This window comes from Ochotona curzoniae, unplaced genomic scaffold (genome assembly GCF_017591425.1).
Source record: "Ochotona curzoniae isolate NIBS_2020 unplaced genomic scaffold, NIBS_Ocur_1.0 contig_3622, whole genome shotgun sequence".
Classification (NCBI taxonomy): domain Eukaryota; kingdom Metazoa; phylum Chordata; class Mammalia; order Lagomorpha; family Ochotonidae; genus Ochotona; species Ochotona curzoniae.
In genome coordinates, this window is record NW_024465926.1 from 9462201 (window position 1) to 9475182 (window position 12982).

The 12982-nt window shown below is 46.2% G+C and overlaps 1 protein-coding gene across 2 annotated transcripts in view; it reads right to left on the minus strand.

Moving 5' to 3' along the window:
• Positions 1-66: 66 nt before the first annotated feature.
• Positions 67-12982, minus strand: part of COG4 (component of oligomeric golgi complex 4) — a 29727-nt gene continuing 16811 nt past the window's right edge. The window contains exons 9-19 of one of the 2 annotated variants that reach the window (XM_040982396.1): positions 11331-11464; positions 9132-9250; positions 8412-8578; positions 7477-7642; positions 3569-3631; positions 2870-2986; positions 2239-2331; positions 1427-1510; positions 1102-1203; positions 675-803; positions 67-514 (exon numbers count right to left, since the gene is read on the minus strand). In XM_040982396.1, coding sequence (XP_040838330.1) covers positions 380-514; positions 675-803; positions 1102-1203; positions 1427-1510; positions 2239-2331; positions 2870-2986; positions 3569-3631; positions 7477-7642; positions 8412-8578; positions 9132-9250; positions 11331-11464 — 1309 coding nt within the window. In that variant the 3' untranslated portion in view covers positions 67-379. The remainder of the gene's footprint in view (positions 515-674; positions 804-1101; positions 1204-1426; positions 1511-2238; positions 2332-2869; positions 2987-3568; positions 3632-7476; positions 7643-8411; positions 8579-9131; positions 9251-11330; positions 11465-12982) is intronic. The other variant, XM_040982397.1, reaches the window with a different exon arrangement.

Below are 12982 nucleotides of genomic sequence, written 5' to 3' on the forward strand. Positions count from 1 at the left end.
GTGCAAATGGTGGGCATGTCCTGCCCTAGAGCAGTCAGCCTTCTCTGGAAGCAGCATACTAGCATCTCTTTAGGAGTGTCTTTATTCAGGGTTTGTAAACATAGCCTCTTGTTGAAGTCCAACCTAATTCCAGGTCCCCCTCTAAGGCTGACAGGAAAATGTTTTTGGGGTGAGAGAGTGGCCACTCAGAGATGGCCCATGCTTCCCCCAGAACACTGCCCAGCCACATCTGATGGCAGTGTGTGGCCAGAATCCAGGCCTTATTTCCCTGTGGCTAGAGATCCCCGAACCCAAACAGTCATGCCCAGCTGCCTGACCACAGCGGCTACTTGGGGAAGAGGCCCTGCAGTGTGATGGGCTGTGTAGGCCCACCCTGCAGCTATAGGCGCAGCCTCTTGATGTCCTCACTGCGGAAGTCTATGCGCAGAGCCAGCACCTGGCGCACTTCAGCAGGGGTGAGGCGCCAAGTCAGCGGGCCAGAGTTGGCACCCCAGTAGTCTAGGATCTCTGTCACCTGTAGGGAAGAATACAGAAACTAGTCAGCAAGGCACAGCTATCCTGAGGAAACCCTGGACTCTGAAGGGCAGAGTAGGTGCACCAAGGAAGGGAAAGACAACTTGGGGGGCCTCTTTCCAGTCACCCTTCTCTAGTTTGGCTGAGAGGGCCCCACATACTCGCTCCAGGTTGAGGACTGTGGCCATCTGGGAGAGCCGGGCAAACTTGTCTCGGATGGTCCAGGTGGTCACTGTGGTAAGGTAGGCGATGAGTGACCTCAGCTCCTTGTCAAACTGTAGACCTCCCAGCTGCAGAACACACAGCCCAGTCATTGCTGAAGACCAGGCTCTCTCGCCCAGCAGAACTGGTCTCCAATTTCCTACAGAGCTGAGTGGGAAAGGCAGCTAGATCTTGGGGTGGTGTCTTGTTTTAGGGTCTCAGATGCAGGGGCAGGAATAGGAGTAATAACATAGGGACATAGGGAGAGGACTAGGACTAAGGGCCCAGTGCAGAGAGGGGATGCAAATTTTGGGGTATAAGGGCATGACTTGTCTTCTTCTCAGGAGATATGACAAGAGCTGTGGACCCTTGTACCCTTGACCTTACCCGGTTGAAGGTAGATTTCAGCACCACTTTCTCCAACTCAACAGCAACAAGGCTAGTCATGAGGCCAGTCAGACTGTCATAGATGACTGGGGAGAGGCTGGCCTGCACACAAAAACTTGTCATCAGCAGGAGTCACGTCTAGCCCCTATCTCTGCATTGGAGTCTTTACATGGTGGGGATAATTCCATGAGGCCACAGATCAGTGTTTGTGATGGCCATGGCCTGGAAGGGCTTTCAGGGTCTCTAGCATGGGCATACTGAAAAACTACATAGGTTGCTGGTTTGAAAATGGGTGAGTTAATTCTGACCCCATGAATCTGCTCACCTTGAACTCTGCCATTTGCTGTTCCAGGTTAAGGATGAACTGTTGTACCCAAGGGTCATTGGCTTCGTAGTCATTGAACTCTTCCTAATGTCAGGAAGCAAAATGGGTTACCATAGGCTTCTTTCTAAGCACCATTTACCCTGCCAACCCCTGGACCTTTAGGAAATCTATGGTAAGACGCATTCAATTAACCTGTGGGTGGGCATGTGGCCTGGTGGTTAAGAAGCCAAATGCCATACCTGCCTCTGCCTCTTGACTATCACCCACTCTCTGGGACACTGTGGTGATGGCTCATCTAGCTGGGTTCCTGCCATGGTGACACCAAGGTGACTCTGTGGCTCCTGAATTTGGCCTGTTGCAGGTAATCTGGGGAAAGAACCAGAGGATGGAAGATACTTTCCTCTACCCCCTCCTGTCATTCTACCTTCAAATAATAAATCAGAAAAATCAACAACCAAAAAACCAATTTTGACACCCAGGCTAACAGAAACTGCTGCTGCATCATGCCTATAACCAGCAAATACCCTCGGACTGCAACAGTGACCCCCACAGTACACTAGGGCTCCTGGTGCTTTATTCACCCTTTAAATTTCAAATTCTACAGTAGAGAATTACTGGGGGGGTGGGGGGAAGAGGGGGTAATTCCTAAATCTAGAACAGGTAGGACACGAAGAGCCCCAGTAACAAGGAATGAGTCAGGCCAAGGCAAAGTCCCTTGAGATGTGGGTTCTGAGCCCCTGAATGGGCAGCTAGCCTCTGAGGTGAGGGCAAGGGCTGATCAGGGCTTGATGGCTGCCTGTGGCCAGGCTGACCTCCTCAATGTTGTGGGAGACAGACAGAAAGGTGTTGATCCAAGGCTGCACCTGTGGCTTGACAGCTGTGCTGTTGAGCTCTGCCAGTCCTTCCTGCATGGGACAAGGCAGAGACAGATTAGACATGGGAACAACATGCCTTCTGCTCCATACAGTCCTGATGGAGGGCATGCTTCTAGCTCTGGGGCTTTCTGCAGGCCTTACTGGAAACCAACAGGTATTGCTGATGAAAGAAGCTGAAAACAATATCCTTTTCAAGATCTTTCCTGATCCAGGTCTAGGGTAGAGATGAGGCCCTGAAGCCAATTCTCAAGTTTAGCTGGTGGTAGGCAACACCTAGGCTAGGCCAGGCAGCAGGTTAAGGTAACCTGTTTCTTCTGAGCATGCTTCTGAGGGCTTGTCATTGTGGAGATTCTAGAGACCAGATGGCTCGTCAAATGGTACAAATGCACTGATGACAAACATGAAAGGAGTCTTTGGTCTCAAGGGATTTGTGCAACTCTGCATGCTGCTCTGTCACCCCCCCTCCCTGCTCCTCCTCCACAATGGAACCCACAAAGTGCAAATTCACAGTCTTCTCCGAGCAACCCACAGGCTCAGAACTCACTTAACAGCTGAAGCTGGGGCTTACCTGCAGGAGGTCTCGGAATTTGTTGGACACGGCAGCCAAGTCAGAAAGGCAGCTGTCAAATTTGGCCTGGGCCTGCTCCCCTCCAATACCTTGGCTGAACAGCTTGGTGCAGTCACTCTAGGGAAGAATACTGCTGTAAGACTAACCAGCGTGCCTGGGTCATGGCAGAATGAGTAAACCACTGCTGGCCATTTCTCTTCCTTAAGCCTTCTTGGCATCAGCAAGAACCTTGGCAGGGCTTTGGAAAACTCCATGGCTCCCCATGGAGCTTCCCCTCCTCCTGGGGAATGTAAAAACAAAATACTAGACTTTTTTTTCATGGCTTTGGAGGAAGATTTTCTTAGGCTCAAGTCCTGATTTAGTCTTTGTCATATAAGACGTTGTTATAAAATGCTATCAACCTGTTTGGGTGGCCTGAGAAACCAAAGCAGCACAAGATGGAGATCTGTATTTTACTTGATGACAGAACCCAGTGAGGCTTAAAGACTTAAGGCACTTGTCCAAGATCACATGCCAAATATGTGATGGAAGATCCAATTTACTTTTGATCTTCCAACTCATCTGCCAGTGCTCTCCTGTTACTGCGCTGCCATGCTGACTGGCACTGCATCCTTGCAATGTGGTTTCCTGTCAGAGCACATCTAGTCCCCAAGGATGAGTGTATGGAGGGCCACTGGAAGCTGACAGTTTCTCCTGTACCTCAAGTGTCTTCTTCAGAGTAGAGATGTTTTCACTGCAGACTTCCACGTTGTTCAGAGTCACCTAGGAGATGAAGGAAGAATATGGCTTCCTGCACTATCATTCGTTGCCTACTGCAATGCCACACTGTCTGACAGCTGCAGTGAGCAGTCTCCCAGGAGGGCTGGCTGGAGTGCAGCTGCAAGCTAAGGAAAACCTGTCCCACTGTCACCAGGCAACATGTTTGGATCTTGGGTCAGGAAGAATAGTAGTGAGCCAGCCTCAGGCTTCCAGTTGACCCTGACAAGAAGGTCATGATGTCCTTGAGACCTCAGAGGCAGTAAGCCAGTCTTCAGGTCTTTTTGCTCTATGCTACCTACAGACTGGTGATGGCTCTGGCACACAAGTCTAGCCTAAGTCTTGTGGCTCTAAACTGCCAAGCCCAGGATGCAAGGTCTGACATTCATTCAAAAAGGCTTCCAGGCAGCCACCCGTGAAGCATGTTCTCATCTGTTACCTCAATGACCCTGCCAAACACCCCCACAACATAAGTATTATCAAACCCAGTTCGTAGCAGGAAATGAGACTCCTCAAAAGGTAAAACAGTTCACCACGTGCACCAACAATAGACTCAGCAAATATTTACTGAGTGCTTGTGACGTGCCAGGCTCCGGGGAGAACACAGTCAACAACCCCTAAAACCCTCCTCTCTCTTAATGTTGACATTCCAGAAAGGAAGTTAGATACAAGTACGGGCATTTGACAAAATGCAGATATAGGGACAGAAATTCAGAGTGACAAGGTCACAAAGCTTGAGCAAAATTTAGAATCCCATTGCTGCCACTCAATGGCTCCTTCTTTGCCAAGTCACCTATATTACTGAAGTCCAATAATGAAATACAGCCTGTTATAAAAGTAACAATTAAGGCGCAGACTGTGATGGCTATTTAGAGGATAGAAAAACTGCTCTGGTCTTGTACAGTCAAGCAAGGATACAGGGCAGGGCTGGTGGCTAAGTTACAAGATCAGGACGTCATCCTGATGTCGAGGGGAGGACACCTCACCCCACCAGCCTCTTCCTAGTTCACTATCTGTTTTACATGACAATATGTAATTTAGGATATTCCTTGGTTATTTGTTTCCTGTCTAGCTTTTCCACTAGAATGAGATCCAATGAAGGCAGAGATCTTCCTGTCATCTTCAGTGCTGTTTGTGTACTACAGCACTGCCCAGCTTTCCTTTCTCCTTGTAAGAAAAAAATCTGAGAGGCACAAAAGAGATACAGAGCTCCAGATGTCAGAGGGTTGGGACTAGACTGGGTGGAAGCTGGGAACTAAAACTCAATCACCTGGGTTTCCCATATGGGAGGCAGGTTCCCAATTACTTGAAATCACCTCTGCTTCCTACGATCTGCATCAGCAGGAAGTGAGGAGTTAGAAGCTGCAGCTGGATAGCAAACCAATACTCCAGTTTGGGAAATGAGCATCGTAACTACCATGAAAATCGGTAGTGTTCAGAATGCCAGTCCACAGTCATGTGTGGCACTTGAGCACCTGAAATATGGCTAGTGCAACTAGCCAAATTTGGGGGGTTGATATTGCGGTACAGCGGGTTAAAACACTATGTGCAAACACTGGCATCCCATATGAATGCTGAGTTTCAGTCACAGTTATTCAACTTCCAATCCAGTTTCTGGATTTGGGAAGGCAGTGGAAGATGGCCCAAGGATTTCGGCTTCTACTTGCCACATGGGAAACTCATATGAAATTACGGGTTCCTGGCTTCAGCCTAGCCTGGTCACTTAGGGAATGTACCAGCAAATGGGAGATATCTCTTTTTCTCTTTATAACTCTGTCTCTTAAATAAATGCATAATTTTAAAAGAAGGAAACGGAAGTGAAGTTTATAATCTTTGTAAGATTAGTCTATCTGAACGGCAGAGTTACATATTTAGAGAGATCTTTCATTCATTGGTTCAGTTCCCAAATGGCCAAACAGCTACAGCTGGGCCCTGAAGCCAGGAGCCTGGAGTTTCTTCTGGGTCTCCCATGTGGCTGCAGGGTCCCAAGGTCTTGGGCTGTCCTCTACTGCTTTCATAACTCATTGGCAGGCAGCTGGACTGGAAGTGCAGAAGCCAGGATTTGAACTGGTACTCATATGGGATGTCAGCACCACAGGTAACCCACTGTGCCACAGCACTGGGCCCTTTCCTGTTTCCTTTTAAGAAAAAAGTGTATTTATTTGAGACACAGACAGACATAGATGCAGAGGACCTATTTGCTGGTTCACTCTCCAGGTGTCCCAAGGGCTTGACCTCTGATGCCACAGCATAGGCCATCCAATATGACTCTTTGTGAACCAGTGATGGAAGATCTCAATTTCTCTGTCTCTCATTAACCCCTGCCTTTCAAATAATTATGTCTTTAGATATAAATAAACAGGCCTAGTGCATTAGCATTAGCCTAGCGGCTAATGCCCAATCCCAAATGGGCATTGGCGTCCCACACGGGCACCAGTTTGTATCTTGGCTGCTCTACTTACTTTCCCTCCAGCTCCTTGCTTGTGGCCTGGGAAAGCAGTCGAGGACAGCCCAAGATCTTGGGACCCTCACCCGCATGGGAGATCTAGAAGAAATTCCTGGCCCCTGGCTTTGGATTGGCTCAGCTCTGGCTGTTGTGGCCACTTGGGGAGTGATCCAGCGGATGGAGGATCTTCCTCTCTGTCTCTCTTTCTCTCTGTATAACTGACTTTCCAATTACTTACATACACATACACACACACATCCATTAGTCACACTTGAGCATTTCAGAGGAGACACTGCACCCCCGGGCCCCAGGGAATGAGATTAGGAAATCTCAACATCCCTGACGTCCCTGAGTGCTTAGCGCTGCAGCCAGCAGTGATGTTGTCATCCTGACAATGGCTAAGCTGCCATATGGATGGATAAGGCCCACAACGGCTAACACAACAGGCTTCCAGGGAAACAACTGCACTGTCCTGACAGCTGAAGGATGAAGGCCACACATGAATGTTTCCAAGCATTTGAGGGCACCCAGGGGAACTGTCACAGGGGGAAATAGATTTGGTTTCAAACACTATCGATTCTAGTTTCCTTTGTACTGACAGTAGTTGTAAGCCAGACTTACTGGGCTTATCCTGCTTATGGCAACTGATAGATATGTCAGTATAGTTGGGAAATTTGTCTTGACAGCCAAATGAATCAAGGAGACATAAAAAATTGGTCCTATAGTAAGAGTGATGACATTTTAAGTACTTAATGTCAGTAAAGCCGAAACCTGTCACCAAGCATTTAGCATCACCTCTCTTGTTCTTATCTTCTGGGCTCTTAAACAAGCTGAGTGAGAGGTCCTCATGAGAGCAGCAAGTGACCTCACACATGTTGGCCAGCCTACAGGATAAGACAGATGAGCAGTGTGGGAAAGAGGACTGGAAAGGTGGAAAGGATTAGATTTAATAAGCTGTAAAGAAAAAAACCAGGAGAGGGGCTGGTGCTGTGGTGTAGTGGATGAAGTGCTGTGAGCAGTGCTGGTATTCCATATGGGTACAAGTTTAAATCCTGGTTGCTCCACTTCTGAACCAGCTGCTTGCTAACATCCTGGGAAAGAGCAGTGGAACATGGCCCAAATCTGTGGGCCCGTGCACCCCTGTGTGAGATCTGGAAGATGATCCTGGCTCTTAGCTTTGGACTGTCCATTGCAGAGTGAACCAAGGGATGGAAGATATTTTCTGTCTCTCTCTCTCTAATTCTGCCTTTCAAAAAACTAAAATAAATATTCAAAAAGAAGAGCTTTCCTTTTATATAGATACTGGACGAGTCCCCAGCTCAAGGCCAATCATATTATGATTCAGGGATCATTACTTAATTCCTCAGGACAAACTGATCCAGTTCCCCACCCATGGGTTACCTACCAAGAATGACAGCTTGGCTTCGTCAGTGCTCTCAATGCCTTTTGTGTCAAACTTGCCCTGCTGAAGGCTGCTGTGCATGATGTTTACGGCACTTGTTACCCCACGCTGGATGTCCTGTAAGGTGGTGGCTGGGAAGCCCATGCGCAGCTTGTTACTCAGAACATCCCTGTGGGCAGAATGGCAGCGCTCAACCCAGCCTCTGGGTCAGCAGGACGACAGCACCCACCACCCTGACACAGCAACATTAACATCCAATGTTCTTCTGGAAGAACAATCAGTGCTTGAGAATCCTGTGGGAGACTCCAGGAGTAAGCGTGTAAGAGTGGCCTACACTCCTCATGGACACTGACGTGACAGGAACAGAGGCGATGGGCTGATTCTTTACTTCATAGGAGGCTTTCTGTTATCACACTGAGCTCCAACAAAGAGGAGGTGGTACAATTCTGTGAAAGCAAGTTTCACACTAGAGAGATTGGATTTTCAGTCAGTCAGGTCTGGACTTGGATATCTACCACTTAAGTGGGTATGTGATTCAAGGAATGGCACCTTCTGAAGCTCCAGTTTCCACATCTATAAGATAAAGCAAATAGTGCCTATATCCTAAGGTAAAGAGCCAGAGAGCACACAGTGCCTGGCCTCTAACAGCGCGAATGATTACTGCCATTACAATGCCTGGTTTCATCTGAATCGCCTTTTTCTTTCCCAGATGTGAGGGCTAAGAATCTCTTCAGTGCAACCCAGAGCAGAAAATGAACCCTAAAGATATCCAGGATCTGGACAGATGGTTGGGACCAAGGATGCTATGCTAGGAACAGGAGCCTCAACCCTGCTGTCGAACTAGAAGCACAAGGGGAAAAAAAGTAGAAATAAATGGATCTCACAAGTCAACAAAACCAGGAGCTTTGTGTTTAGAAAGGAGAAAGAGCCAATCGTACCTGAAGTCAGACTCCAGCTCTGTGGTGGCGAGGTTTATCATGGCACATAGGCAGTCGATGCTGGAACTGGACAGAGCTCGCCCAATGCATTTCTTAACAATGTAGAATACATCATCCACCATGCTGGAAGTTAACTGACCCTTCTCATAGGTGTCCAGTGCCACAGCCTATCCAAGGGACAGATCATCTAGTAAGGTTTCCAAGCCCGCGTCATTGTGCCTCCTGGTTTGTTCTGTTTACACAGTTCTGTTTACTGTACTGATTACTGGCTCTGCTGCCTGTTCTATATCCTATTTAGTATGGTTTATTTCATCATAGCTTGGTGCAAATCCTTGCCAAAAGAGCTTCCCTATTGATCACTGTTAGCAGATTCAATTTCTAGGGCTTTGACCATGGGGAGATCCATAAGCTGGGATCAAAGTCATCAGCTGAGGCCAAGTTCCCAGAGATGCCTCACCCATGCCCACCTCCAGGGAGGCAGGGGACACGTAGGTTCACCGAGGAGCTGAACTGCTCTTTGCTAAACCTTGGGAAAGGAGTTTCAGCTGGAAATACAAAGAACTCCAAGATGTCACTTGTCACCACACAAAGCAGTGCCACTCAGTCTGCAGGCAACAGTCTCACAAAGCAAGACCAAGAATGACAGGTCTCAGTCGGTTCCTTCAGGCTGGCTACTTGGAGAGGAAGCCCCATTTCCGAGACATGTTTCCTATGTCCTACCTTATTGACAGTCTCCCTCATGAAGTACTCCTCCATGGTAATATACAAGCCAATGAGCTCCTGCATGGTACAGCTCAGTAAGCAGTTATTGAGGAGTTTGTCCAGACACTTCTGGTGCTCTAGGGGACAGTCAAGAAAGGAACACTCACTTTTCTTCCCCACGAGAAATAGCAATTCTTTTCATTTTCTCAGACTCCTTTCTAATTTTTACATGATTATGATCATAGTACAGACACTTTCATATTCTGCTCTAAACGTTATTTCATAAATATTCTACATATCTCTTGTGGGATTTTTTGTGATTTATAATGGTTACGTGGCATATTAGGTGGATAACTTATATTTTCAACAACTCCTATTTTTAGACATTCAGATTATTTCTAAATGTTTTGTAATTAAAGGCAATTGGAGATCATAGTATGTGGACTTTACAGTGAGCACTATTGTACAAAAATTTTTATTGTATTTCCAGTATTAAGTATAGGCTGAACATCTCTGATCTTGAAATCTGACACATTCTAAAGTGGATTTTTAAAAAAAGATTTATTTACTTTTATTGGAAAGGCAGATTTCCAGAGGACAAACAGAAAGCTCTTCCATCTGCTGGTTCACTCCCCAAATGGCCATGACAGCTGGAGCTGAGCCGATCAGGAGCTTTTTCCAGGTTGCCACCTGGGCGCAGGAATTTTCAAGATGTTGGGCCATCCTCTGATGCTTTCCCAGGGCATAAGTAGGGAACTGGATGGCAAGTGGAGCAGCCAGGACACAAACCAGCGACCACATGGGATACCAGCACTTGGAGGTGGGGGATTAGCCAACCGAGCTAACACGCTGGCCCTGAAATCTAAAACTCTGAGCACTGACAATGATGCCATAAGTGAACCGTTGTATTCCTGACCTCATGCAAGTGTTCACAGTCAAAATATCACCACACTAAAACATTAATAAATTTCTTGTTTTAGATTTGAGTCCCATCCTCAAGATATCTCATTATGATTAAACACTCAAGAAACACAAAACATTTCTGTTCCTAAGCATCTTGGAGAAGGAATACTTAGTCTGTAATAGGAGTGAGAAGATCTACAAGATACCATATAGAGAAGCTACTGGCAGTAGCAGCGACTGAGCACTTGAAATGTGGTTAACTGGATTGAAAAAAAACCTTCTGATTAAATTTGAAATTTAATAGTCACATGTAGCTCCAGCTCTGACCAACAGCTACTACTATCGTAAACATGAGCCACACCGGAGAGTTAATCTGTAAGTGGTGTAAGTGGCCATGGTATATTTTTTGTTTCAAAGTCATCAATCTCTTCAGAAGTTGCAGCTAGTGAAACTGGGAGCAGGTGTGAGACCTTCATATTATTTGCTCTTTTTATAAAACAGGTTTACTGAAGGGCCAAGAATTGTGGTGCAGAGGGGTTAGCATGGCCTGGAATACCCACATCTCACACTGCAGTGCTCGTTGAAGACCTGACTCCTTATCTAGCTGACTGCTAATGTGCACGGGATGTTGACAGATGACAGCTCAAATACTTGACTTCCTGCCACTCACGTAGGAAACATAGATTCCAGGCTCCTAGTTTCAGCCTGGCCCAGCTCTGGCTGTTGCTGCTACCATTTGGGAAATGAACCAGTGGATGAAAGATCCTGGTCACTCTGCCATTCAAATAAATAAATAAATCTTCACAAAAATCGTAAGAAACAAGTTTGAGGTATCATTTACATTCCAAAAAAATTCACTCATTTTACTTGTCTAATTTATACATTTGTGCAACAATAGCTACAATCCAGTGTTAAAATATCTCTAACATTCCCAGAAGTTCCCTACTGCATTTATCTGTAAGTTTCTGTATTGTTCAAATTATTTATCATGTGTGCATTTCCCCTCCTAAAATTGAGCAATAAATGGTTAAACTGAAACTGGTAAATATGCTGTGGGGTAAAGAGCTGAGGAAAGTAATTTAACACTGGCATGAGATTTCCTTCTTTGTAAGATGATTATATGGTCTCAAAGGTCCAGGTCAATTCTGAAATGTGGTATATATTAAGATTTCCTCCCAGAAGTCAATTTGCCCACAGACGTAAGCTACTAACAAGCCCCAGTTGTCTCCCTAGTCAGAGATAATGACGTCATTCTTACAGAAGAGTGCCCACTACACAAGTAGCCTGTTCAGAGTTGCGAGAAACATCTTTTACCTTGCTTTACTTCTTCTGAGGCCATGGAGTCCCCCACCTCAAAATCTGAGCTGATCCTCTTCCTGAGAAAGCGTAAATATAGCTCACTGCGGGCATTCATCAGGGTGACCTCAGTCAGGATGGGGTCCAGTTCCCTGTGGCACATGAAGCAGAAGAAATGAGAAGGACTTTGGATTCACTCAGATATAAGCACTCAGGACAACCTAGTCCCTAACATTCCCTCCCCAAATGACCCATAAGGGGTCAGCTCTGTAACGGTCATTGCGCTCTGCTGTCTGGCCACCCAGCACAGCTGTCAACCATCCAGGTTTCCTTGTGAATAGTGGGGATCCAAGCACTTGACCCCTCTTTCTGCTGCCTCCCAGGATACGTTAGCAGGAAGCTGGATTGAACTGGCACTCTGATAAGGGATATGTGAATACCAAAGGGTGGGCTAAGTGGAAATTATGCTTTACATCAAGAAAATGCTTCTTTAGCCCCATAAGTGGTGTCTCCCATATATTTATCCCAATGAGTAACCAAAAGATCTGGAAAAAACAAGGCTGGAGGAGGTACACTTTTTGATTTTCAAAAATTACTGCAAAGCGACAACAATCAAGACTATGTGGTTCTGGCTTAAGCACAGACTTAAGGATTGGTGGACCAGAACTGAGAGCCCAGATGGCCTACTGACTTTTTACCTTGAGTGCTAAGACAAATCCACAGGGAAAAAATGATCTTTTCAACAAATTGCGCTGGGACAACTGACTGCCATTTTTTTTTCTTTCTTTTTTTTTTATTGTTATTAACATTGTATTATGTGATACAGTTTTATAGGCACTGGGGATTCCCCCCAACTGACTGCCATTTAAAAAGAATGGCTGACTGTCTACCTCATATTATATGTGAAAATTAATTCCCTCTGTACACTCAGGTCAAAGAGATGCTTTCAAAACATCAGTCAGGGTCCCGGCATAGTAGCCTAGCAACTAAAGTCCTAGCCTTGCATGTGCCAGGATCCTGTATGACTGCTGGTTCTAATCCTGGCAGCCCTGCTTCCCATCCAATTCCCTGCTTGTGGCCTGGGAAAGCAGCTGAGGATGGCACAAAGCCTTGGGACCCTGCACTCGTGTGGGAGATCTGGAGGAAGCTGCAGGCTCCTTACTTTGGATCTGCTCAGCTCCAGCCATTGTCGCCACCTGGGGAATGAATCAGAAGACAAAAGATCTTCCTTTCTGTCTCTCCTCTTCTCTGTATATCTGACTTTTCAATAAAAGTAAAAAAAATTATCAACAAAACAAAACATCAGTCAGGCCTTATCCTACGGCTTCCATACCTCTTAGGGTACAAGCTCCTGAATGACTCTCCACATTTACTTCATTTCATGCTCTTCTGCTGGTAAATCACGGACTCAGGACTTCCATACAAGGTTTCTCTATTTTATCTGCAACTTCTTTAATTTATTTCCCTACTTTTTTTTAAAGATCTATTTTTTTTTTCTATTGGAAAGGCAGACTTATAAAAGAAGGCTATACAGATAGAAAGATCTGTCCGCCTACTCATTCCCCAAATGGCTGCAAAGGTTGGAGCTGAGTCAATCTGCAACCAGAAGCCCAGCTGGCTTTTGTACGTTGATGCCAGGTCCCAAAGCTTTGTGTCATCCTCCACCACCC